The sequence below is a fragment of the Pongo abelii genome, chromosome 19 (assembly GCF_028885655.2).
Source record: "Pongo abelii isolate AG06213 chromosome 19, NHGRI_mPonAbe1-v2.0_pri, whole genome shotgun sequence".
In the NCBI taxonomy this organism is placed as follows: Eukaryota; Metazoa; Chordata; class Mammalia; order Primates; family Hominidae; genus Pongo; species Pongo abelii.
This window is the reverse complement of record NC_072004.2, coordinates 73,773,009-73,800,044: the sequence shown is the minus strand read 5'-3', so window position 1 is coordinate 73,800,044 and position 27,036 is coordinate 73,773,009. Positions and strand designations below refer to the sequence as shown.

General features: G+C 44.3%; 1 protein-coding gene, 2 non-coding genes and 1 pseudogene across 9 annotated transcripts in view; 1 reads left to right on the top strand and 3 right to left on the bottom strand.

The window, feature by feature from the left end:
* DHX8 (DEAH-box helicase 8) overlaps nucleotides 1-16,308 on the bottom strand; it is a 44,045-nt gene extending 27,737 nt beyond the window's left edge. The window contains exons 1-10 of one of the 7 annotated variants that reach the window (XM_009251686.3): nucleotides 15,818-16,308; nucleotides 10,503-10,588; nucleotides 9,567-9,639; nucleotides 8,783-8,868; nucleotides 7,735-7,844; nucleotides 6,986-7,339; nucleotides 6,437-6,581; nucleotides 6,140-6,343; nucleotides 3,740-3,827; nucleotides 129-226 (exon numbers count right to left, since the gene is read on the bottom strand). In XM_009251686.3, the coding sequence (XP_009249961.1) occupies nucleotides 129-226; nucleotides 3,740-3,827; nucleotides 6,140-6,343; nucleotides 6,437-6,581; nucleotides 6,986-7,339; nucleotides 7,735-7,844; nucleotides 8,783-8,868; nucleotides 9,567-9,639; nucleotides 10,503-10,588; nucleotides 15,818-15,965 (1,392 nt within the window). In that variant the 5' untranslated portion in view covers nucleotides 15,966-16,308. 7 annotated transcript variants of the gene reach the window in all.
* On the top strand, nucleotides 13,547-13,607 carry LOC112129774 (U7 small nuclear RNA). The gene has a single exon (XR_002912127.1). It is a non-coding gene; the product is annotated as a U7 small nuclear RNA (small nuclear RNA).
* Nucleotides 16,309-23,316: 7,008 nt separating the features above from the next.
* On the bottom strand, nucleotides 23,317-23,818 carry LOC100436482 (large ribosomal subunit protein eL29-like; annotated as a pseudogene).
* A 2,493-nt stretch (nucleotides 23,819-26,311) lies between these two features.
* On the bottom strand, nucleotides 26,312-26,417 carry LOC112129869 (U6 spliceosomal RNA). Its single transcript, XR_002912205.1, has one exon. It is a non-coding gene; the product is annotated as a U6 spliceosomal RNA (small nuclear RNA).
* Nucleotides 26,418-27,036: the final 619 nt, after the last annotated feature.

The following is a 27,036-nucleotide window of genomic DNA, read 5'->3' as shown; positions in this document are numbered from 1 at the left end:
CCCTGGCTAACAGCCAATAATACTTTCTATGGCCCAAGTTCTACTTATGCAGATCTAATAACCTGACCCATTACTTTAGAAAAAGAAGTCCACTTGACATTTCCAGTTAAAGGTCCAGTAATTCTCACCTTGACGATTTTAATGGGGCTCATGTCCATGCTTTGCTTAGTGTGCCCTCTCAGGAATGGAGGCTCTTCCTCAACCAATTCAATCTCAAGGTCCTCATCTAAAAGTCCCCCCAAAAGAAGAATTAGCCATAAACAAGAGAAAATAACAATTTTCACCAAAACAATTAATTTCCATAGGCATCAACAATCTTTATCAAAAACAGCTTCCCCTGGCGGGGCATGGTGGCACATGCCTGTAATCTCAGCACTTTGGCAGGCCGAGGCAGGAGGATCACTTGAGGTCAAGAGTTTGAGATCAGACTGGTCAACATAGTGAAACCCCATCTCTATTAAAAATTCAAAAATTATCCCGGCTTGGTGGTGGGCACCTGTAGTCCCAGCTACTCAAGAGGCTGAGACAGAATAGCTTGCACCCAGGAGGCAGAGGTTGCAGTGAGCTAAGATCAAGCCATTGCACTCCAGCCTGGGCGACAGAGTGAGACTCTGTCTTAAAAAAAAAAAAAAAAAAAAAAGGCCGGGTGCAGTGGCTCTCACCTGTAATCCCAGCACTTTGGGAGGCTAAGGCGGGTGGATCGCCTGAGGTCAAGAGTTCCAGACCAGCCTGGTCAACATGGTGAAACCCCATCTCTACTAAAAATACAAAAAAATTAGCTGGGCTTGGTGGTGCAGACCTGTAATCCCAGCTACTTGGGAGGCTGAGGCAGGAGGATCGCTTGAACCCAGGAGGCGGAGGTTTCAGTGAGCCAAGACCGCGCCACTGCACTCCAGCCTGGGCAACAAGAACGAAACCCCGTCTCAAAAAACAACAACAACAACAAAAAAAAAAACCTTCCCAGGTCAAAGGACAGCAGTGCAAGTAAAACTCTAACCCAGGTGACTATTCTCGCTATCACCAGCCATTTCTAGAGCATTTGTGCTCCAGCCCAAGAACTGATAAGAACTACTTTGAAAAGAAGTTAAGCCTGTGAGAAAATGCTCTCCTGACATTCTAAATGGTACTAGGGCATTTGCCATCCAACTTCATTGTGGAATAATTCTTAACCCATAATAAATTTGTAAAAAATTAGTTCGACAATTGAATAATACCAAGCGGAACTTGCTTACACTTGTGGCAGAAGTATAAACGGTACAGAAACCAACAGAAAACAATTTGGAACTGCCCAGCAAAGTCAAACACACACATTTCTTACTACCCAGTAATTTTTGTTTTTTTAAGACAGGGTCTTGCTCTGTTGCCCAGGCTACAGCACAGTGGCATGACGACGGCTCACTGCACCCTCGACCTCCCAGGCTCAAGCAATTCCCCCACTTCAGCCTCCCCAGTGGCTGGGAGTACAGGCACACATCACTACACCTGGCTAATTTTTTTTTGTTGTAAAGACAGGGCCTAGCTATGTTGCCAGGGCTGGTCTCAAACTCCTAGGCTCATGCAATTCTACCATCTCAGCCAGCCTCCCAAAGTGCTGGGATTACAGGGCTGAGCCATGACACTTGGCCTACCCAGTAATTCTATGCATTTAGGGAAAAAAGAACGTTTTGCACATAAGCACTAAGAGACAATATAGCAATTTCAAAATACTATTATTCACAAAGATTAACCAAAAACCAAGAAACAACTCATATGTCCATCAAAAGTAAAATGGATAAATTATAGACAATTTATATATAAACACTCTATAGCAATGAAAATGACTGAAATACCAATATAAATATCAACATAAATATCAAAAATATGTAAGTCAAAAAAAAAAAAGAAAAATGAGTTAAGTTCAAAAATAGACAACACAATATAATGTTTAGGGATAGATATGTAGATGGTAAAACTAAAGAAAAGCAAAGGAGTAATTAACACAAACGTGGGATGGTGGTTACTCCTAGGAGGAAGAAAGAAGATCTAAGCAGAGGGGAGCACGTAGGGGCTTCAGAGGTGCTTGTAAAATTCTACTTCTTAAGCTGGGTGGTGAGTACGTAGGTGCTCACTTACTACTACAATATAAGTTACAGAATTCTATTATAAGATTTCATAATTTCAAAAAAGTCATTATGGGCTGAGTTAAAAGTTGTTTCCAGGGGAACTCAGAGGTAATCTAGGTGGATCCAGGGTTTTCAGAATTACTAAGAATATGAGATCAAATTTACTCCCAAAAATACAATTATAACTTTTTATATCCTGAAAGCTTTTTTTTTTTTGATAGAGTCTCACTCTGTCACTCAGGCTGGAGTACAGTGGCGCGATCTCGGCTCACGGCAACCTCCGTCTCCCGGGTTCAAGCAATTCTCCTGTCTCAGACTCCCGAGTAGCTGGGACAATAGGCGTGTGCCACCACACCCAGCTAATCTTTGTATTTTTTTAGTAGAGACAGGGTTTCACCATGTTGGCCAGGCTGGTTTCAAACTCCTAACCTCAGGTGATCTGCTGTGTTGTGGGAAGTCAGGGACCCCAGTTGCGGGAAGTCAGGGACCCCAAACAGAGAGACCAGCTGAAGCCATGGCAGAAGAACGTGGATTGTGAAGATTTTATGGACATTTATTAGTTCCCCAAATTAATACTTTTTGTAATTTCTTATGCCTGTCTTTACTGCAGTCTCTAAACATAAACTGTAAAGATTTCATGGACACTTATCACTTCCCCAATCAATACCCTTGTGATTTCCTATGCCTGTCTTTACTTTAATCTCTTAATCCTGTCAGACGAGAAGGATGTATATCATCTCAGGACCCTGTAATAATTGCGTTAACTACAAAAATTGTACAACATGTGTGTTTGAGCAATATGAAATGTGGGCACCCTGAAAAAGGAACAGGAAAAAAGAACCTTAAACTCTCAGAGTCTAAGGTTATCTCTCTTATTCCCTGAACAATTGCTGTTATCCTGTTCTTTTTTCAGAGGTTTAATTACAGAGGTTTCATGTAGGAAACCCAGTTTTTTTCTCCTCTGACCCACGATGTCGGGAGCTCAAATGTCATATATCCCATTTTTCAGGGTGCCCACATTTCATATTGCTCAAACACACATGCTGTACAATTTTTGTAGTTAAGGCAATTATTACAGGGTCCTGAGACGATATACGTCCTTCTCGGCTGACAGGATTAAGAGATTAAAGTAAAGACAGGCATAGGAAATCACAAGGGTATTGACTGGGGAAGTGATAAGTGTCCATGAAATCTTTACAATTTATGTTTAGAGACTGCATTAAAGACAGGCATAAGAAATTACAAAAGTATTAATTTGGGGAACTAATAAATGTCCATAAAATCTTCACAATCCACGTTCTTCTGCCACGGCTTCAGCTGGTCTCTCTGTTCGGGGTCCCTGACTTCCCGCAACACTGCTGGCCTCGGCCTCCCAAAGTGCTGGGATTACAGGCGTGAGCCACCACACCTGGCCCTGAGAGCTTATTATAAGCAACGAGTATAGTAATAATGCATAAGCACTTGTCAGAAAAGTGAACTTCTTGCTTCCATCATGGTGAGATCCTTTTTTTTTGAGAGATGAGTAGTGAGATCCAAAGAACAAATGATTAATAGCCACTGGGTTAAACTACAAGCAAATCACCCAATTCAATGGCTCAACTTGCCAATCATCCTTCTTGATCCAACTGACTAGTTACCTTCTTCATCATCCACCTTAGGGAGAATGCCAGTCTCTTCATCAAAGTCTGGAAATTCTTCTTTGGAAAGGACATTGGCAGCAATCATCTAGCCAAAGAAGAGAAGACAGCATTTGTAACCTGCTAAGATCAAAACTTTTTTTTGTTGTTTTTTGGTTTTGTTTTGTTTTTTTGAGACAGGACCTTGCTCTGTCACCCAGGCTGAAGTGCAGTGACCTGATCAAAGCTCACTGCAACCTCAAACTCCTGGGCTCAACCAATCCTCCTACCTCAGCCTCCTGAATAGCTGACACTACTGGCGCACACCATAATATCTGGCTAATTTTTAAATTTTTTCTAGAAACAGGGTCTCACTATTTGTCCAGGCTGGTCTCAAACTCCTGGCCTCAAGTAATCCTCCTGCCTTGGCCTCCCAAAGTGCTGAGATTACATGTGTCAGCGACATGCCCAGCCAAAACTCTTCTTTTCTAGGAGAGTTAATTACAGAGGTTTCATGTAGGAAACCCAGTTTTTTTCTCCTCTGACCCACGATGTCGGGAGCTCAAATGTCATATATCCCATTCCAGGGTTGCGGAGGCGGTTCTCCAACATGGTGCTATAAAGTATAAGCTCAAAAGTATCATCCCCAGGAAGAGTTATCTGCTCTTTCCCTTGTTTCCACAGCACTCTGGTACATTTATTGTATAATATGTAGGCTAGACATGGCAGCTCATGCCTGTCATCTCAACACTTTGGGAGGCTGAGACAAGAGAATCACTTGGAGCCCAGGAGTTTGAGACGAGCCCTGTTAACACGGCAAGACTGTCTCTATAAAAAATTAAAAAATTAGCCAGGCATGGTGGCATGTGCCTGGGGTCACAGCTAATTGGGAAGCTGAGGTGAGAGGATGGCTTGAGCCTGAAAGGTTGAGGCTGCAGTGAGCCGTGGTCATGCCACTGCACTCTTGCCTGGGCGATAGTGCAGGTAAGAACTTGCCTCAAAAATAAAGTAAAAAATACGTAACCCCTCACAATTATTTGTTTAGATCTGTCTCCTCTGCTGGACTTTGAGTTCCTTAAGCATAGGAACCATGATATATTTGTGCTTATAGCCCTAGCTCTGCATGGTGCTTGACACACCACGGTTATGTTATTTAGTGAAGAAAGATGAAAACAATAGGCTGGGCACAGTGGCTCACGCCTGTAATCCCAGCACTTTGGGAGGCCGAGATGGGAGAATCACCTGAGGCCAGGAGTTCAAGACCAGCCCGGCCAACATGGTGAAACCCCGTCTCTACTAAAAATTCAAAAAAAATTAGCCGGGTGTGGTGTAGGGCGCCTGTAATCCCAGCTACTCCGGAGGCTGAGGCACGACAATCACTTGAACCCGGGAGGCAGAGGTTGCAGTGAGCTGAGATTGCACCACTGTACTCCAGCCTGGGTGACAGAGTGAGACTCCGTCTCAATAAAAAAAAAAAAAAAGAAAACAAAACAAAACAAAATAATGAAGACTTACATAGCAATTACCATATGCTAAGCACTAACCTGAGAGTTTCACTAATTTTTTTTTTTTTTTTTGAGACAGAGTCTTGTTCTGTCGCCCAGGCTGGAGTGCAGTGGCGTGATCTCAGCTCACTGTAACCTCTGCCTCCCGGGTTCAAGCGATTCTCCTGCCTCAGCGTCCTGAGTAGCTGGGATTATAGGTGCACACCATGACGCCCGTCTAATCTTTTGTATTTTTAGTGGAGATGGGGTTTCACCATACTGGTCAGGCTGGTCTTGAACTCCTGAGCTCGTGATCCGCCAGCCTCAGCTTCCCAAAGTGCTGGGATTACAGGCGTGAGCCATCACGCCCAGCGACTTTCACCTTTATTAACTCATTTAATCCTCACACCACCAACACTGGTCCTGTTTTATAGATAAGGGTACTGAGGCATGAGGTAGAGTAGCTTAGCTAAGGATTACACGGCTAATAAGTGGCTGACATGGTTTGGCTGTGTCCCCACCCAAATCTCATCTTGAATTTCCACGTGTGTGGGAGGGACCCAGTGGAAGGTAACTGAATCATGGAGGCAGCTCTTTCCCACGCTGTTGTCATGATAGTAAGTCTCATGAAATCTGATGGTTTTAAAAAGGGGCATTTCCCTGCACAAGCTCTCTTCTCTTGTCTACTGCCATGTGAGATGTGCCTTTCATCTTCCTCCATGATTGTGAGGCCTCCCCAACCAAGTGGAATTCTAAGTCCAATAAACCTCTTTCTTTAGTAAATTGCCCAGTCTCAGGTACGTCTTTATCAGCAGCGTGAAAACAGACTAATATAGTGGTCAAAAGTTATCCCAGGCCACTGTGCTCCAGGGCACACCCCTAAGCACCATGCTACATGCTGAATGACTATCTGGTCATGAAAACTAAAGGCCCCAACCTGTTTGATCTCCCACTTCTCTGGGTCAGAGATTCGGGTGAGGCGCTTGCGTTCCAGTGAGTCGTCCTCTACTTCAGGAGCACTGACAAGGGACAAGTGAGTGGGTCTATCAGGATTCCGCATTGAGGTCTCCTCATTGGTCTCCCCGACAAGATTTCGCCGTCTATTTGGGTTTAGATCTTCTCCAGTCTCTTGATCCACATCCTAAGGCACAAAAACAAGGGAGCTGTCTCACTTGCTGTCCTCTTCCATTCCCTTGGCCACCAGATGTAAGAACAGGCTGACCATCTCACCTACCTTCATGCTCAGGCTGGTCTTGGTCCCAGTGAAGGACAGCACTTTGACTTTGACCCTCTGGCCTTTGCTCACCACATCAGCTACATTGGCCACACGACCCTCCCGCCGGAGCTCAGAGATGTGCACCAGGCCTTCCCACCGCTTCCTGAGGGAGAGCCAGACACATCTGGAACATGCCAAAAAATATTTTTCCCCCAACCAATTTCTACCCTTACTGAAACTAACGAAAGAAAATGGTCTTAAACTCAAGAGAAAAGTACCATGAAGGTGGTCAAACAATAAAATAATATTATCACTCTCCTCATGGGGAGACATGGGGTGCGGAAGCAAATTCTATCTGTCCCAACAAGCAAAGGACAGATCTCCTGAAGACAGAGAAAGGAATAAATGGCTCTGTAACATTTCAAAAGAGTCAATTTCTAAGAACCATGTATGGCTGATTTGACTAAAGTGTCATTAATCAAAGTAACTTTTTAGAATGTGAAAATCCTCAATGATAAAAGAAATTCTGCCCATCACTGGTGTGAACAGAAGAGCACCAGTCATTACCTTAGTCCTTCCAGCTGCACAAAGCAACCAAACTGCATGATGCTGGTAACTTTGCCATTATAAATGTCACCAATGGTGGGCTCTTCTGGAGGAGGGCGGTCCACATGCTTATCCCGCCATCTATCCAGATTCCGCTCTCCATATTTGTCCCGGTCCTTCCGGTCTTTGGGGGGACTCTGACTCCTGCTCCTGGACCGATATCTAGACTTCACTTTATTCCTCTCCCGGGTCCTGGAACGTGATCGAGAGCGAGATCGGTGTCTCCGCTTGTGGTCTCTATCTCGGTTTCGTTCCCTATCTCTGTCTCGATCTCGGTTTCGATCTCGGCTTCGACTCCGCTTCTTCTTCTTTGTCCTGTCCCTAACAAATCAATAAGCACCTGTTTAAAAAAGAAACCAATCTGATTTCATCTTTGCATCCCCAAGCATCCAGTACAGTGCCATGCACATGGTAGGTGCCCACTAGGTTTTGAACTGAATTAGAGTTTCAATAACTACGACATCCCTATAAGCCAATAAAGAATCGAGCCACAAACATGTTCAGCCTCTTTCAACCCTGATTTCTATATTCTGAACATCCTAGCATTTGCTACATACACTTAAGCAGGAAGCAATGAAAACAGATCCAACAATATGATATATGACCAGTCCAGATTTTGTAAACTTGCCCAAAATTTTGCTTGGCTGGTCCATAATATTCAACTGTCACAGTACCCTAAACTTCCAAAGGACAGGACACTAAGGACAAACCGGTGTTCAGCATCTCTTTGCTTCTCCTGGCCTGCTGCGCTGGGCATTAAAGCTTCCAGTTCTTTCAGGACATCCACAGCAACTTTCACATCATCTTCATCCAACATGGTCTGCAGAGGTAGAGGCCAGCAAAGTTAGGGAAAAAAACTACTCAAGAATCTGTATGTACCTCAGGTACATCTATAAATCACTAATCACTATGTGAGGGAAACAGAAGAGGGGCAGAGATTTTCAACTTGATTCAGGATAGATGCAGAAGAAATGGGAAAAAGGCTCTTGAGAATTACTGCTACATTTGACAAATCCCCTTTATCCTTAATAGAATTCTATGAAAGGCAGTTAGATATTAATCATCCCTGCCATGAAAGAATGCAAGTGATGATTATATAAATAGAAAACAGGTGTTAAAAATTTTAAAAAGCAACTCTCCCTCTGCACTGTTCCTCCCTCCCCCCACTCCAGCTTTATTTTTTTCCATAGCCCTTATTGCTATCTGCTATGTTACATAACTATTTGTTTGTTTATTGCCTATCTCCTCCCCATCAGAATGTTCACGTTTATTTCCTGCTCCCTACCCCAAAATTAGGATATAATCTCCAAAGGCTGAAACTCTTGTCTGTTCTGTTCACTGCTGTTACCCAGGTACTTAGAACAGTGTTTGGCATACAGTAAGTACTCAATAAATATTTATTAAAATGAGATTTAAAAATCAAAATGCTTTAAAAATTAGACCTTTAACAACTAACAGAGCAAAAAAAAAAAAAAAAAAAAATCTAATTTCATACATCAGGCATCTGTTCCAGAACCTTATTTCATATTCCTAATCACTACTTCCCCAAATTCCCAATCTCATTTCCCTTGGATATCATTCTCAGAACCCCTTAACATATTCAATACATAGTACATGCTCAGGGAGTGATCAAACACTTTCATTCTTAAAATAAGTTACAACAAAGGCAAACTTAAAATTAATAAAATTACTATGAGACAAAGAAAAGGGGTTGGGAATATATATTTATAGTAGACATTCTTAAAATGGTATCAGTACCCGAACAGAAGGGTTGTCCGGTTGGCAAAGGACTGGGAAGAGTTCCTTCAGCTTTTCTTTTTCTGTTTTAGGTTTAACAACTGGATCTTGTTTCATTAAAGAGCATGAAAGGGTTAAAAAAAGATATATTTAATATTATTAATGATTAACAAAATAACTTCAACATTAGATTTGTATCAAACTGAAACAGAACATGGCATTTTGCTATATATTAATCATACCTGTTACTATAAATGTAATTTAATTTTCTAAATACATTGATCACAAACTATCTCAAAATGTAGCAGAAAGAGGAGTGTAGCAATACTCATTGGGTTATGTCTTATCTTTTTGATTTTGTCTTAAGTTGTTTGAAATTTTTTTTCCCCTTGAAACAGGGGAAAAAAACCTCTGTCACTCAGGCTGAAGTACATTGGTGCAACTATGGCTTACTGCAGCTTCACCCTTTTGGACTCAAGCAACACTCCTTCCCTAGCCTCCCAAGTAGCTGGAACTACAGAGGAACGCCATCATGCTTGGCTAATTTTTTAATTTTTTTGAAGAGACGAGGTCTCTCTATGTTGCCCAGGCTGGTCTAAAACTCCTGGGCTCAAGTGATCCTTCCACCTTGGCCTCCCAAAGTGCTGGGATTCCAGCAGTGAGCTGCTACGCCCAGCCCATCTGAAAAATCTTACTGGAATATTTCCTTGCTCAGCAACTGCTGAGAGGAAAACAAATGCAATTTACAGGATGTTCAAAACCTACACCATTCTAGAAGCTAAGCTCAGCTGGAAGCTCTGCTTACCTTTGCTAGTGGAAGGCTTCGCTGGAGGCCGCATGGTTTGTATGAGACGCAGCAAGTTACTAATAAGAGAATCCTTTGAAAAGAAACATAGAACGAAAATTGTCAGCTCCCGTATCAGTGCTTAAATACACTTAAAAGGCAAAGAATGTCCTGTAGGGAAGGGTGGTTACGCACTTGAATTTAGCTAATTGGAATAAATGAAACATAGTGTGTCAACCTGGTGTAGCATGAACCTAGTATAATAGCTTCAGAGAAAGCCGATATTTAGGACTCTTTGGGGAGAAAAGTTATTAGGCTCCCTGCAACCATTTTATTTCCCAAGGTTTAGAACTACCCCCAAAACTCGTTTCCAACTTCCTGACTCACAGAACAAGAATGTAAATACCTACAAAGACTTAATGATGAAAATCCTGCCCTGTTTTCCTAGAGAGGTATCACAGAAAATCTGGCTACATCATCATTACTTAATGGCATGAAAACATTACACACTTAATGGCTTATTTAATTGGTATGTATAAAATTGGCTCCTTCCTATATCAAAATCCTATATTAAACCCTATCAAAATTTAAATTCAATAGTGACATTAAAACATAAATTATGTAATCCCAGCACTTTGGAAGGCCGAGGCGGGTGGATCACAAGGTCAGGAGATCGAGACCATCCTGGCTAACACGGTGAAACCCCGTCTCTACTAAAAATACAAAAAATTAGCCAGGCATGGTGGCAGGCACCTATAGTCTCAGCTACTCGGGAGGCTGAGGCAAGAGAATGGCGTGAACCCGGGAGGCGGAGCTTGCAGTGAGCTGAGATGGCGCCACTGCACTCCAGCCTGGGCAACAGAGCAAAACTCTGTCTCAAAAAAACAAAAACAAACAAACAAAAAACATAAATTAAAACATTAATATCTACAGATTGTCTTCTCCAGATATACATACCGTAAATTCTGCACCATTTTTGACAAGAGAAGCCTTAAAAGTATCAAAGGTGGTATTTTTCTCAGCAAGACTGATCACAAATTCAGCTGCAAATAAGAAACAGAATTCAGAAAAGAAGAGACATGAGCAAGAAATCAGTTTCAAGTATGGTGAAAACAAAACTAATTAGGTTATCCAACAGTAATAAAAAACAAAGACCACCATCTGATAAGGGTAAAGAGAGAAAATCTGGCCAGGTGCGGTGGCTCATGCCTGTAATCCTAACACTCTGGGAGGCCAAGGCAGGCGGATCACTTGAGGTCAGGAGTTCAAGATGAGCCTGGCTAACACAGTGAAACCCCATCTCTATTAAAAATACAAAAATTAGCTGGGTGTGGTGGCAGGCGCCTGTAATCCCAGCTACTTGGGAGGCTGAGGCAGGAGAATCACTTGAACCCAGGAGGCAGAGGTTGCAGTAAGCCGGGATTGAGCCACTGCACTCCAGCCTGGGCAAGAGAGTGAGACTCCGTCTAAAAAAACAAAAAAACAAGAAAACAAGAGAGAAAATCTAGACTGCTGAAATTATCCACACACATTCTAGTGAATTTATACAAATGAAAGGAAGATATTACTACAAAATGGCTCAATGTAGCCCTTGAGTGCATTTAAACTAGGAAGACCTATTTGACCCACATCATGGTACCCTCTTCTCACAAAACTACTACCTGGGCACGCTGCCACCTAGACTAGACTGTAAAGGTGACAATAAAAAGCATGAGCCCATGCAGACACACAGAGGCACACAACAGAAGGATAGACCCAATCTGTATATGAGGGCCAGGCAGCTGCTGGGTGGTGCAATCTCCACATTGATGAAAGACTTACTTTTTTGCCAAATTTTTCTCCACAAACCTGCCTAGTTCTTTTTTTTTTTTTTTTGACAGAGTCTGGCTGGAGTGCAGTGGTGCCATCAGCTCACTGCAACCTCCACCTCCTGGGTTCACGCCATTCTCCTGCCTCAGCCTCCCGAGTAGCTGGGACTACAGGCGCCCGCCACCACACCTGGCTAATTTTTTGTATTTTTAGTAGAGACAGGGTTTCACCATGTTAGCCAGGATGGTCTTGATCTCCTGACCTCGTGATCCGCCTGCCTCAGCCTCCCAAAGTGCTGGGATTACAGGCATAAGCCACTGTGCCTGGCATACCTGCCTAGTTCTTGAAACTTTCTTTTTTTTTTTTGAGGTGGAGTCTTGCTCTGTCACCTAGGATGGAGTGCAGTGGCATGATCTTGGCTCACCGCAACCTCTGCCTCCTGAGTTCAAGCGATTCTTCTGCCTCAGCCTCCCAAGTAGCTGGGGCTACAGGCGCGTGCCACCATGCCCGGCTAATTTTTATATTTTTAGTACAGACAGGATTTCACCATATTGGTCAGGCTGGTCTCGAACCTCTGACCTTGTGATTTGCCTGCTTCGGCCTCCCAAAGTTCTGGGATTACAGGCATGAGCCACTGCACCTGGCCTTTTTTTTTTTTTTTTTTAAAGTCTCGCTCTGTCTCTCAGGCTGGAGTACAGTGGTACGATCTTGGCTCATTGCAACCTCCACCTCTCGGGTTCAAGCAATTCTCCTGTCTCTGCCTCCTAAGTAGCTGGGATTACAGGTGCCCTCCACCATGCCTGGCTAATTTTTGTAGTTTTAGTAGAGATGGGGTTTCGCCACATTGGCCAGGCTGGTCTTGAACTCCTGACCTCAGGTAATCCTCCTGCCTCAGCCTCCCGAAGTGCTGGGATTACAGGCATGAGCCACTGTGCCCAGCCTAGTTCTTGAAACTTCTAATATTAGAGCTATTTATTAATTAAGCGACTTTCAGACAGTGGCGCACGCCTGTAATCCCAGCACTTTGGGAGGTTGTGGTGGGCAGATTGCTTGAGCCCAGGAGTTAAAGACCAGCCTGGGCAACATGGCAAAACCCCATCTCTACAAAAAATACAAAAATCAGCCGGGGGTGGTGGTATGCATCTGTAGTCCTAGCTACTTGGGAGTAGACTGAGATAATAAGCCTCGTACTATGAGACCCACAAAAAAACTGTAATGCTTTCATTGGAATGCTAATCCTAGAAAAGTAAATGAATAAATAACATGAAAGATCTAGATGAGTAAGTCATAAAGTAGTACTACCATACAATTTCCATCCTGGAATGTGCCTTTATCTTTCTGATGAAGTGAAAGCCAAATGCCATCAGGCTACACGAACACATCTTATGCATAATAAGTTAGTAACGATAATGTCAATGGTTAATACTTTTTGAACATCACTATATGCCAGGCACTATGCTAAGTGCTTTTTATGGGTTACTTCATGATCCCCAAAACAACTCTCATAAGTAGGTGCTATTACTGTCATGTTTTACAATGAGGAAGCTGACGGTTTGAGACACTGACCTACCCAATAATAACTGCGGGGAGCTAGGAATAAAACCCAGGCAATCTAACTTCAGAGCCTACACTCTTTCAAGAAATGTGGAGGAAGAACTAAGTCCCATGGTGCTAGGCATGTCATGCTCAAAAGAGCCCCTCCCAAAGCAGTCAGCAGCACATTCTCACTGCCAGCCATCATTAATCAGTTTTTTGTTTTGTTTTGTTTTGTTTTTGACACGGAGTCTTGCTCTGTCACTCAGGCTGGAGTGCAGTGGCACGATCCTCTCACTGCAACCTCCCCATCCCAGGTTCAAGCGATTCTCCTGACTCAGCCTCCCGAGTAGCTGGGATTACAGGTGTGTGCCACCACGCCCAGCTAATTTTTGTATTTTTAGTAGAGACAGGGTTTCACCATGTTGGTCAGGCTGGTCTCGAACTCCTGACCTCGTGATCCACCTGCCTCAGCCTCCCAAAGTGCTGGGATTACAGGTGTGAGCCACGGCGCCTGGTCCCATTAATCAGTATTTTAAATTTTCACAATTATACAGGGGAATCGTTAAATTAACTGAATCCATTATAAAAAATTAATTTATAGTTAAAAAAATTCATTGGTGAAAACAGTAAAAATAACACTAATTTAAATGATAATCCAGTATTACAGTTCTTTTAGAATTTGTCTAGCAGGTTTTCCAGTTTTCATCGGAAACTCTACTATCTCAACTCCCCCAAAAATTAAATACATAAATTAATAAGTCATCCATCAGAGTCAAAAGCAAAAGCATCAAGTCAGCAAACAAAACATAAAAGAAGCAAATATATGCCTTTCTGTTATTAAACCCAACTCTGCCAATTTAGTTTCAACAAAAGACACTGTCTATTGCATTAAACCAATATTAGTACTTTTTTTTTTTTTTTTTTTTAAATAAAAGTCTTGTTCTTTTCGTCCAGGCTGGAGTGCAGTGACGTGATTTCAGCTCACTGAAACCTCCGTCTCCTGAGTTCAAGCAATTCTCCTGCCTCAGCCTCCTGCGTAGCTGGGATTACAGGCACCAGTCACCATGGCCAGCTAATTTTTGTATTTTTTTTTTAGTAGAAATGGGGTTTTGCCATGTTGGCCAGGCTGGTCTCAAACTCCTGACCTCAGGGGATCGGCCTGTCTTAGCCTTCCAAAGTGCTGGGATTACAGGCGTGAGCCACCGCGCCCAGCCAATGTTAGTACTTTTAATGTTACTGGTTTTATAATTCTGTGTGTAACAGAAAAAGCATATTTGTAGTTTTTCTGCAAATTAATTGAGATCTTTAGCTATAAATAAACTAAAAGATTATGGAGTTTATACTTTGCTCTATTTTTGTACACAAATGAAGTTAACTTCAAAACAATTAAACACTGGGGGTTAATGTCAATAACTTTTTTGTTTCCTCTAAAAGGCCAAGGTATTAGGAGTTAAAATGAAAACAGAGAGAAAGGTAAGCTCCCTGAAAGCAGAAATCTGTCTTGTTCTCTGTGGTATGCCTACCCCCGCTCAATATTTGCTGAATAAAGGAAACATATCAACGAGAGAGCAAAACCGACGAAATTACCACCTCATTATCAACTAAAAGAGAAGAATCCTGCGGGAAAAATTATATAGGACAGACACATCTTGGCTGGGAGGCAAGAGAAAAAAGTAAACTAAAATATACTGGCTGCAGGGCATCTTCCTAAATGCTACATGGTGACCCTGTGAAGACATCGTCCCACTTCACAGATGAGAAAAACAGCTTCAGAGAAAGTATGAATCTTACCAAAGGTCACTCGTCTAACTTCCCTAACCCCTCCTGTCACCTGCCCCTTCCCTTCCATCCCTCCGGTTGATGACTTCATCTTCATTTAGGAAAGTGAAGAGTGGGCTGGAACTCTCTCACTCATCTTCCCACCACCAGTCTCTAAACTCACCTGAATCTGCAACTGTATTCTCTGTCCTCGCTCCTGTTACAACTGAAGAAGTCTTGCTGTACTTACCAAAGGTCAATCCCTCCATTGGTTGCCCTTGATCCCATCCATCCTCTTTACCTTCATAAAGGCTCTGTCTATGGCTTTAGCTTTAGGACCCTAGCCTTTTCTAATTCCTCAGTTTGGGCTCCCCAGATATACTTTGCCCCAAAACATCTAGTGACTGGTGTTTAAGACAGTACAGGACGCAATGGCTCACGCCTGTAATCCCAACACTTTGGGAGGCCGAGGGAAGAGGACTGCTTAAGCCCAGAAGTTCGAGACCAGCCTGGGCAATACAGTGAGACCCCTGTCTCTACAAAAAATTTAAAAACGAGTCGAGCTTGGCGGCGCCCGCCTGTAGTCCCATCTACTCGGGAGGCTGAGGTGGGAGGATTGCTTCAGCCCAGGAGGTGGAGGCTGCAGTGAGCCGAGATCGTGCCACTGCACTCCAGCCCGGGAAACAGAGCGAGGCCCTGCCTCAAAAAAGAGTACAGGATGAACGGTCAAAGAACACAGTTAAAAGCACAGACGCTAACTACTATGTCATAGAGTGGCGTGAAGACCAAATAAGACAATGTCAATAAAGAGCTGAGCATCGCATCTAGCACATAGTGAGCACCCAATAAACGTCAGCCATCATCGTCGTCATCGCAGCACCTGCTGCTGTTGTTGTTAAACATGTTTGAGGCTGAAAAAACAAACAAACAAACAAAAAAAACAATCAAGCAGAGATGACCGCCCCGGGCTTCACTGACAGCTCCGGGAAAGTTTCTAAAGTTTCTCGAGGGCTCTCAAGCCGAGGCCACGGCAGCGGGTACCCTGGGCACGGGTGTCTGCGACACAGAGAGACATATTCACACGAACATACTTTCGGTCCATCAACCACCTTTCTCCTTCCGCTTCCCTCAATCCCAAACTGAGGCCACAGGGACCTCCCCGGGCTCACCAAGGTCCTTGTCGTTGATCCCCAAGTGATTGTCCAGTTCAGTGCAAACCTTTGACACCAAAGACAGGTACTCGAGTTTGGCAAGTTCTTCCGCGGGGCCTGGCTCCGACCCGATAAAGGCTCCCGCCATGGCTACAGCCACAGCCATGGCTATAGCTTGCCCAGTACCTCCTTCCTCACAGCCCGCGCTCAGAGTTACTCCGGCCGGGTTCCAGCTTTCACTTCCGGGTCAGCGCGCGTCCCCTGTGTTTACGGTAAATTGAAAATTTGAGGAACAAATCAAGTCGCAACTGGATGGATCATAGAGATCAAACAGGAAGTGCTTAAGGAAGGGACAACTAGAGTGGGTTACTCTGCACGCCGATCTGCGCCCTCTACAGGCGAAAAAAATCTCCGCCCGCCCTCAGGCCTGGAAACGTTCACTCAGCGCGCTCCCGCCCTGGGTCGGCAGAGGGCGACCCCGGCCTGCACAAGAGGCGCCGGGCGGCACCCGCAAAACAGCCTGCGCCTGCGCTTTAGAACACTTGAAAAAGGAATCTTAATACACGTCTGGAAAAAGACAAACTTGCTTTACTGTGGATCCGCAAATTCCCGGCCTCACTTCTTTGTGGTTCCTGTCGTCCGATCTCAAGTGACCCTTGACAAGCCAGTGGGCAGTAGATTGACTTCTCTTGTTTTACACACGAGGAAACTGGCACTTCCACTGCCAGTTGGGTGCTTGGGCAAATCAATCTCTGGGGCCTTAGTTTTCTCATCTGTAAACTAGAATAATGTTGCTCTACCCTAAATGGAATAACTGCAAGGAGTGTGACACAGAGTAGGCACACCGCAAATGGCAGTTACTGTTAATATCACAAGGCTAGGCCGGGTGCAGTGGCTCACGCCTGTAATGCCAGCACTTTGGGAGGCCGAGGCTGGTGGATCACTTGAGGTCAGGAGTTCCAGACCAGCCTGGCCAACGTGGCAAAACTCCATCTCTACTAAAAATAGAAAACTTAGCCGGGCGTGGTGGTGGTGGGCGCCTGTAGTCTCAGCTACTCGGGAGGCTGAGGCACGAGAATCGCTTGAACCCAGGAGGCAGAGGTTGGAGTGACCTGAGTTCGCACCACTGCACTCCAGCATGGGCAACAGAGTGAGACTCTGTCTCAAAAAAAAAGAAAAAAAAAAATTAAAGGCTGAGATGATGGTCACAGTAGAGCTGGCCTCTGGTCTGTCAAGCACAGATCCCCTTAGTCTGGGAACCCACAGAGCCAGCTGCCTCCACTCTTGTGAAAACCTGCTTTTCAATCCCCAGTTTTCCTGTGTCCTCTCAGAACTTATTCCCCCAGAGGCCGGGCGCAGTGGCTCACTCCTGTAATCCCAGCACTTTGGGAGGCCGAGATGGATGGATCACTTGAGGTCAGGAGTTCAAGACCACTCTGGCCAACATGGTGAAACCTCGTCTGTACTAAAAATACAAAAATTAGTTGGGCGTGGTGGTATGTGCCTGTAGTCCCAGCTACTAGGGAGGCTGAGGCGGGAGAATCGCTTGAACCCGGGAAGTGGATGTTGCAGTGAGCCAAGATCTCACCACTGCACTCTAGCCTGTGTGACACAGTGAAATTCTGTCTCAAACAAACAAACAAAACACACACACAAAAACAACAACAAACTTTATTCCCCCAAATATCAGCTGTGCTGTAAATCCAAGGTCATAAGCTCAGGTCTCCCAACTTCTGCTTCAGGTCTTTTTTACCTTTGTGGCAACCTTAAAGTAGGATGGGGATTTTTCCCACACTCCAGTGCTCTGTGTGATGAGTAAGGAAACAGAAGCACCCTAAAGTGAATGGCTCTCCCATCAATCAGAAGGAGGAAATCAGTCTCCTACTTTTCACTTTGGCAACATTTTTACACTGGTGTACCTTTGGAATCTGTTTCTTCAACATCTCATCATGGACTGAAAAATGACAGGCAGAGAAAAACCCAGCGATTGTTCTCACTGTCTCCAGAAGCTCCATGTTTCCAGGTTCCTAAGGAATCATTACTGTACGCTCTGAGTTCTTCTTACTCCTCCCCATTTCGCTTCCTCTTTTTCCACATGAATAGAATGGAAAACTCTGCACTTGATCCAATGTGCTCAATTTGCCAGCTTGGAGTTACGATTTCAAGGGCTTATTCTATCTGATGTTCATTCTCTGTGCTTCTTTCCCTTTAAAAATTCATATTACTATTCTGCTTTCCTCCAATATTTAACTGGAAGGAGGAACAGATAAGGAGTTTGTTTTGTTTTCAAAGCTCTGTCGGAAAAGGGGCTATGGAACCATAACATGTAGCAGCAGTAGTAGCAATAAATACTAGAATTAATTAATACTAAATGTTAGAATTGTTTGGGAATTATTGAACATATATATCGATAGTAAATATTAACTGCAAAACTACATTTTATTTACGTATGCCATTAACTGCACATTTTAAGAAGTGACAGTTTTTCTGCAATATACATATTTCTTGCAACACCAAAAATTTCTTTGAAGCCAAAGGAAAACAAATAGTTATGTAGATACGGATAACTTGACAGCCCAAACACAGATGCACATGGAATCCTTCTACTCTTCCTCCCCATAAGAGACCGTGAATCGAACGCAGCGTAAAACTGAATGTTTCCTAACTGTCCTTTGGATAGAATATTTTTCAACATAATGTCAGATATAATTAATTTTCATTATTAGGCCGGGTGCAGTGGCTCACACCTGTAATCCCAGCACTTTGGGAGGCTGAAGCAGGTGGATCGCCTGAGGTCAGGAGTTTGAGACCAGCCTGGCCAACATGGTGAAACCCTGACTCTACCAAAACTACAAAAATTAGTTGGGTGCGGTGGCACACACCTGTAGTCCCAGCTATTCGGGAGGCTGAGTCAGGAGAATTGCTTGAACCCAGGAGGCGGAGGTTGCAGTGAGCCAAGATCATGCCAATGTACTCTAGCCTGGGCGACAGAGTGATACTCTGTTTCAAAAAATAAAATAATAATAATAAATTTCCGTTATTATTGTATGACTTTCCTTGGACAGCCTCCATGTGGCCCTTTAACAGCCCAGTAAATAATTTATCTCTACAAATAACTTATGCTCAGTTACTACCCATACCACCACTCATGACGGATAAGAAATTATTTCCCGCTAACAAACTTGTAGTAAGAGGGATGTTGCTTTTCTGCCTGTTCCTAGACTGATAGATGTGTTTAACCCTACCCCCAATTTGCATGTTATTTCTGCTCTGTCCCAGAGACTGGTCCCAGCTGCTGGAATTTGGGAAAGAACTTGGGGGTTGGGATGAGGTAGAAAGCAGAGAGAAAGTACCGAAACTCTTAGCAACATTAGGTTGAGTTGGTGAGGGAGAAGAAATTATCTAAGTATGTGTAGCTGAAAGACAGCATCCTTAGGGAAGTTTGTGAGAAAAATCATAGGGCTTTCTGTCAAAACAGTGTTGCCACAACCCAGACAACCCTGGCTTTTTCTGCTGGGGTAAAATGGATCTTAGGGGAGACATCTCTGCTCTAGAAGGCAAAATCAGAATGGTTTGCTTCTAAGCATATGACTGCCACTCAACTGTTATTGTCATTCATGCAGGGAGACTTCAGAAAGAGTGGCCCCTTCTTCCCTGCTCCACTTGGGCCCTGACCCAACCAGAGAGCCTGGGAGCCCCCAGAGAAAGTAAAATTCCTTATTTTTCACTGTTTGACTTTTCCCCAGAATTCATCTCCAAATTTGGACAAACTTATTAAATTTGTATTAAACATCAACCTTGTGACCAGGCACTGTGGCAAGTTCTAAAAAGGATAGGAGGTCTGAAAGTGAAAAACATCAAGGAAGAACTAGAATACTCTAAATGCCATTCTCAGCCAAGGGGTCTCCTGGCAGAGCTGTGTTTATAACTTAGATCTCTGCTGCCTAAACATGAGGGCAGGTGATTAGAAGACAGAAAAAAAAAAAAAAAAAAAAAAAAAAAAAAAAGCTGGTCTGTTTCCTGTCATCTGAGGGCAGGCAGATTGGGGTTGGGGGGCAAGTCTACTTCACAGGGCAGTTTATCCTGTTGCAATCTGTTATTTGTTTGCCTGATTTTCTAATACCCAAGCGCAGCCTCATTTTTGTGCAAAACATTTTGCTCAAAACATTCCTGACCTACAATTCCCTCTCTTTTTAGGCCATCAACCTACCATCAGCAATAACAGATGCTTTAGATTCTAAATTCTCCAAGGCTTTACAATATTAGGCAAAAAAAAAATGTTCCTCCTAAGCAGATTTTTTCTTTTTTGGTATAGTCAAGTTTCCCCTTTCTCTTGCATTTTAAGACTCTTCAAAATGTCAGGCAAAAACAAACACAAAGCCAGGCACCCAGACACCATTATGATGTGAGCTTGTCAAGAAAATGTTATTCCCCCATCTCAGCCTCTCCACCTTCTGTGGAAATGGCAAGGAATTTTTTCATATTTATTTATCAGTTTTTCATCTTTTTTCTTTTTTTCTTCTTTCTTTTTTTTTTTTTTTTTTTTTTTTTTTTGAGATGGTGTCTTGCTCTGTTGCCCAGGCTGGAGTGCAGTGGCACGATCTCGGCTCACTGCAATCTCCGAATCCCAGGTTCACACCATTCTCCTGCCTCAGCCTCCTGAGTAGCTGGGACTACAGGCGCCTGCCACCACGCCCGGCTAATTTTTTGTATTTTTAGTAGAGACGGGGTTTCCCGTGTTAGCCAGGATGGTCTTGATCTCCTGACCTTGTGATCTGCCCGCCTCAGACTCCCAAAGTGCTGGGATTACAGGCATGAGCCACTGCACCAGTTACTCATCTTTTAAGCGACCTTGATTCAGGATCTAGTTGGTATTTTTTAGACTCAGTTTAGGTTGATTTTATTTAAAAAGAAAAACACTGGGCTGGGCACGGTGGCTAACCCCTGTAATCCCAGCACTTTAGGAGGCCAAGGCAGGCGGATCACCTGAGGTCAGGAGTTCGAGACCAACCTGGCCAACATGGTGAAAACAAGTCTCTACTTTAAAAATACCAAAATTAGTCGGGCATGATGGCGGGCGCCTGGAATCCCAGCTACTCGGGAGGCTGAGGCAGGAGAATCGCTGGAACCTGAGAGGTGGAGTTTGCAGTGAGCCGAGATCGTGCCACTGCACTCCAGACTGGGCAACAGAATGAGACTCTGTCTCAAAAAAAAAAAAAAAAAAAAATGGCCAGGCATGGTGGCTCACACCTGCAATCCCAGCACTTTGGGAGGCCAAAGTGGGAGGACTGCTTGGGGCCAGGAGTTGGAGACCAGCCTCAACAATATAGCAAGGCTCCATCTCTATTAAAAATAATAAAGAACAAGAAAACAATTTTAATCAATATTATAAGTATGAATGACAAAGTGACAAGTTACATTGGCCTTTTTTTGTTTTCCCCCTCTCTAATGATATTTAGCCTCTGCTCCAGGGGACTAGGGATTTTTGTAGCCTCTGGTTTCTATTTGAGGTAATTTCTTCAGAAATTAATAAGGATTTCCTCAGGAGAAATGCAAAAACAAAAACCAAGACAAACCAAGGAATGAGATGATGGGAAAAGATGAGAGAAGAGGAACTGAAGTTCTGAAGTTCTGTTGACGTTCTGTTTGCAAGTCAAACATGTCAACAGCTGGGCAGTGTGGGCTGTGCAGTGAGCTGAGGGCCAAAGCTCTGTCTTAAGCCACAGGCTTGCCACTAACACAGAAGAAACTGCTCCTCCAGGATCTCCATTTCTCCCAGGTAAAGGAGAATGGGTTCCCAGCACACCCTCCACCCCAAATCTAAGAGTGTCCTGCAGAACCAGCCATATGCAACTCTTTCCCCAGCTCTCAGGTAGAACAGCTTTGGCGGTACAAATAGCTGCTGCCCTTGTGCCAGAATAGCAGCCCCTTCGTCTTGGGATTACAGTAATTATGGTGATTTATGCCTCCAGAGTGAAAATTAGCAATCTGGTGAGGTAACTAAAAATGAATGCATCTCTTCCCAGAGTTCACTCCACCCAGCTGAGCCACCGAATAAAACCAGCATATGGGGCAATTGGAGAGCCAAGTGCTGCTTTCAAAATGCAGTGTAAAGAGACAGAGTTCAGGGGCCCAGGTTCCCCTGCCTGGTTCAGTAATGATCACAAGTTCCTAACAAGCGTCCTCTTTGCCTCACAATACCATGCCAAGTCTGAGTCCTCCCATAAACACCAACCTGCGGTTCTGTCTTTCAAACAAAGTAATTTGTTCCACGACATCACCATTTTACCTTTTTAAATTATTATTATTGCAAATTGACTGAGGGAAGGGAAAGGGGGAAGTGAGGATAAACCTCTATCACATGGATACGTGTGAAGCAAAGGTTTTTTTTTCTTTTTAGTCATACATTTGCTTTTATGTGACACAGACTCTGATCTTACCTAACTTCCACAGTCTACTCTCAAATACTGGTGACAGTAGAATTTATATTAAAAGTTTTGCTGAGCATGGTGGCTCATACCTGTAATTCCAGCACTTTGTTTTATTTATTTATTTATTTAGAGACAGAGTCTTGCTCTGTCCCAGGCTAGAGTGCAGTGTCACCATCATGGCTCACTGCAACCTCAACCTCCTGGGCTCAAGCAATCCTCCTCCCTCAGACTCCTGAGTAGCTGGGACTACAGGCATGCGCCACCATGCCCAGCTAATTTTTGTAATTTTTGTAGAGGTGGAGTCCATGTTGCTCAGGCTGGTCTCAAACTCCTGGGCTTAAGGGATCCAACCACCTTGGCCTCCCAAAGTGGTGGGATTACGGATATGAACCACCACACCCAGCCATTCTTAGCACTTTGGGAGGCTGAGGCAGGAGGATTCCCTGAGGCCCGGAGTTCAAGACCAGCTTGGGCAACATAGTAAGAACCCTCATCTCTACAAAAAATTTAAAAATTAGCTGGGCATGTAGCTCATGTCTGTAGTCCCAGCTATTTAGGAGGCTGAGGCCGGAGAATTGGTTGAGCCCAGGAGTTTGAGGCTGCAGTGAGATATGATGTCACCACTGCACTCCAGCCTGGGTAATAGAGTGAGATCCTGTCTCAAAAAAAAAAAATTGTTTCTGAAAGACATGTAGGTCCAATAGTGATTGATTATCCTTAGCATTGAGCACATGCAGAAATTCCTAAAATAGTCCAAGTCTATCCCCATGGACTTGTACTTGATGGGACTTTACATGTAACAAGGATCGATTGGGGTCACGCTGTCAGCCACTTGGAAATTTGGATGTAAGTGCAGTATTCACTCACTCATATTTCTCATAGAGTTTTAGAGTTGGAAGAGGTTTAAGAGATAATGTAATCAAACCCACACGTTAGATTCTGTCATTATTTAAAGTGGCTTGACTTCTAAATCTCATTCTATGAAATTCCCTCTGACCCAACTTATTCTTCTTTTTCTTTTTCCTGCCTCAGGTTTATTTGAGGACCCCAGCCCCATGCAGATGGCAGCTCGTGGGTTATCACACCAGTCCTTCTGTCCTCACATTGGCAGACAGAGATATCTACTCTGAAGCCTTTGTAGGGGCCTGGGCACCTTTGGGAGCCTGAGCTGGAACTGAAGCTGGAGCTGCAGCCTGGGCCTTGGTTTGATCCCTGGCCTTGGCCTTTGGCCAGCACAGCCTGATCCCCTTGGCAATGTGGGCACGAGCCCGCTTCCCAAGCTTGGGGTGAGCAATGTAGGCAAGTTGATCGAGCTTGCAGCTGACACCCTTTGGGATCTTGGGCTTAACCTCCTTGGGTTTTACGAAGGCCTTGATAGCCTCAGCGCGTGCACTCATGGCCTTGTCACTGTTGGCCTGCATCTTCTTTAGGCCCTTCTTGTTTTGCTTCTTGGCAAAGCACATGTTCCTCGGGAACTTGGGGTCCATCCCCTTAGAGATTCATATCTTTGTGACTGGGTTTTCTTGATACCATTTCTGTGCCTTTTTCAGGACTGGTTGTGTGTGCTGTGGTTCTTGGACTTGGCCATGTCTGCACCTTAAGCTGTGGCTCCCAAAGCACCTAGAACTGGAAATATTCTTCTTTTTCTCTACCACTGAACATTTCATGGTGTCTCTAAGTCATTCATCTACGCTCTTCTCTTCAATTATAAGCACTCTTTTCATTTCACTCATATTTCCTCCTGGCCTAGATCTCATGCTCAGCCATTTTGAAATTTGCTCATAAATGCCAAAGATTTCTTCCCTTCACTGGTTTTCTACTGTCCGTGTTTTCCCAGCCCCAGCTGGCTCCTATTGCCCGGTGTCTCCCCTCCCACACTGCAAGGTATTGCTGGAGAAAGTCCCAAGGTCACGCTGGTTTGACCCAATATAGATTCACAATTCCAAACCTGGGCTTCACTTGTGGTTTTTTTTTTTTTTTTTTTTAGACGGAGTTTCCCTGTTGTTGCCCAGGCTGGAGTGCAATGGTGTGATCTCAGCTCACTGCAACTGGCTCACTACAACCTCCGCCTCCCAGGTTCAAGTGATTCTTCTGCCTCAGCCTCCCGAGTACCTGGTATTACAGGTGCCTGCCACCATGCCTGGCTAATTTTTTGTATTTTTGGTAGAGAGGGGGTTTCACCATGCTGGCCAGGCTGGTTTCGAACTTCTGACCTCAGGTGATATACCCACCTCGGCCTCCCAAAATGCTGGGATTACAGGCATGAGCCACCACGCCTGGCCTGGGATCTTTTTGACGATGGCTTTCTATACAGTGTTGCCTAAGACTTCTCAACTCCCTCAAGCCCAAAATCCACCCCTGCCACACTTATTATAAGACCTCATTTTCTACTTATAGGGAAGATGGAGGTCATTCAAGACCCCACCCCCACCCCTGCCATCACCTTTATCTTAGAATTAGTCCACATCTTTACCTTCTGTCTCTAGGAATATCTCTTCCCCTGCAGAAAGCACATGCCTCATCTCATCCCCTCCACTGATGACTCCTCTTATCCCTCATGTCCTTACCCTTTTTCTCTCTCCTTACTTCTTACCCTCTTCCCACAAACATGCTCAATTCTGTATCAACCTAAAAATAGAAAATCTTTTCCCATCTGGGCACAGTGGCTCACACATGTAATCCTAGCACTTTGGGAGGCTGAGGCAGGTGAATCACTTGAGTACAGGAGTTCCAGACCAGCCAAGGCAACATGGTGAAATCCCATCTCTATAAGAAATACGAAAATTAGCTGGGTGTGGTGTGGGCACCTGTAGTCCTAGCTACTCAGGAGTCTGAGGTGGGAGGATCATCTGAGCCCGGGAGGTTGAGGCTGCAGTGAGCTGTGATTGTGCCACTGCACTCCAGCCTGGGTGACAGAGTGAGACTCTGTCTCATAATAAAATAAAATAAAAATACAAAAATCTTTTCGGTATCTGCTTCTCCCTCAATGTGCTACCCTTCTCTTTTTCCTGATGCAACCAGAGTTTAGGGAAGAGTAATTTGTACTTAAAGCTCTCCCCCAACCTCCACTTCCAACTTATTTCCTCAACCACTGACCATTTGCTTCTATCCTCGTGGTGTTATTCATTTATGTATTCGCTCACTCAACAGATAGTTGTCAAGAACCCTCTGTATGCCAGTAATTGTCAAAACTTCCGCCTCAGAGTTTACCAGTTACCTCCTGATCTCATAGTTCTCAAACTTTGCTGTGCATTTGAATCACTTGGTATTTTTTTAAAATACTGATGCCTGAGTCCCACCCTGAGGTATTCTGAATTAATTGGCCTGGGTGTGACCTGGGCTTCAGGATTTTTTTTTTTTTGACAGAGTCTAGCTCTTTTGCCCAGGCTGGAGTGCAGTGGCGTGATCTTGGCTCACTGTAACCTCTGCCTCACGAATTCAAGTGATTCTCCTGCCTCAGCCTCCCTAGTAGCTGGGATTACAGGTGCATGCCACCACGCCTGGCTAATTTTTGTGTTTTTAGTAAAGACAGGTTTTCACCATGTTGGCCAGGCTGGTCTCGATCTCCTGATCTCAAGTGATCTGCCGGCCTCAGCCTCCCAAAATGCTGGGATTACAGGTGTGAGCCACCAGGCCCAGCCTGTCCTAATCTCCTGATGCAGGGTTTTTCAACCTCAGCACAATTGCTATTTTGGGCCAGGATTATTCTTCGTTGTTGGGGGTTTTCCTATGCATTGCAGAGTGTTTAGTAGCACCTGTGCCCTCTAATTTCTAGATGATAGAAGCACACACATTTCCTTTCACAGTCATCACAAACCAAAAATGTCTCCAGACATGGCCAGATGTCCCCTGGAAGTGGCAAAATAGGCCCTGGTTGAGTAGCTCTGCCCTCGTGTCTTCAGTTCTCCTCCTCCTTGATCTGTCTGTAACATTGTGAAACCCCTCTTTCAGAAGCCTCTCGTTATTAAAAAAAATTTTTTATAGAGATGAGGTCTTGCTATGTTGCCCAGGCTGGTCTTGAACCTCAGCCTCCCAAAGTGCTGGGAGCACAGGCATGAGCCACTGTGCCTGGACTTTTTTTAAAAATATGGAACATTTCACGAATTTGCACATCATCCTTGCACAGGGGACAGGCTAATCTTCCTGTATGGTTCCAATTTTAGTAAATGTGCTGCTGAAGCAAGCGCTCTCCTTTCCTTTGGCTTTCACAGCACTGTTCTCTGTGACTCAGTATGGAAGGACATAGTGATATTCAAAAGATGTTTGTAGAATGGATCTAGAAGTTGCTCATGTGTATTTGGCTCACCTCTGATTGGCCACTTATCTGTAAGGGAGACTGGAAATGTAATCTTTATTGTGGGTTTAGCATGAGTTTAGCTAAAAACCAGGGTTCTAGTCCTACAGTACATCCAGGTCATACTTTTAACTTGTTTTCTCCTTCCCACTGCCTGGAAGTACAGTAGTGTTAAGCCATCTTGGACAATGTGAGAAAAGGCATGATCCCGGGCTTGGTGGAGCAAAAAGATAGGAGGAATCTGAGTCTCTGACATCCCAGAGCCACCACACCAACCCTAGACTGCTTACTCTTGAATTATGTGAAAAAGAAAAAAAAGGCCATGCGCGGGGGCTCATACCTGTAATCCCAGCACGTTGGGAGCCCGAAGTGGGTGGATCACGAGGTCACGAGTTCAAGACCAGCCTGGCCAAGATGATGAAACCCTGTCTCTACTAAAAATACAAAAATTAGCCAGGTGTGGTGGTGGGCACCTGTAATCCCAGCTACTTGGGAGGCTGAGGCAGAGAATT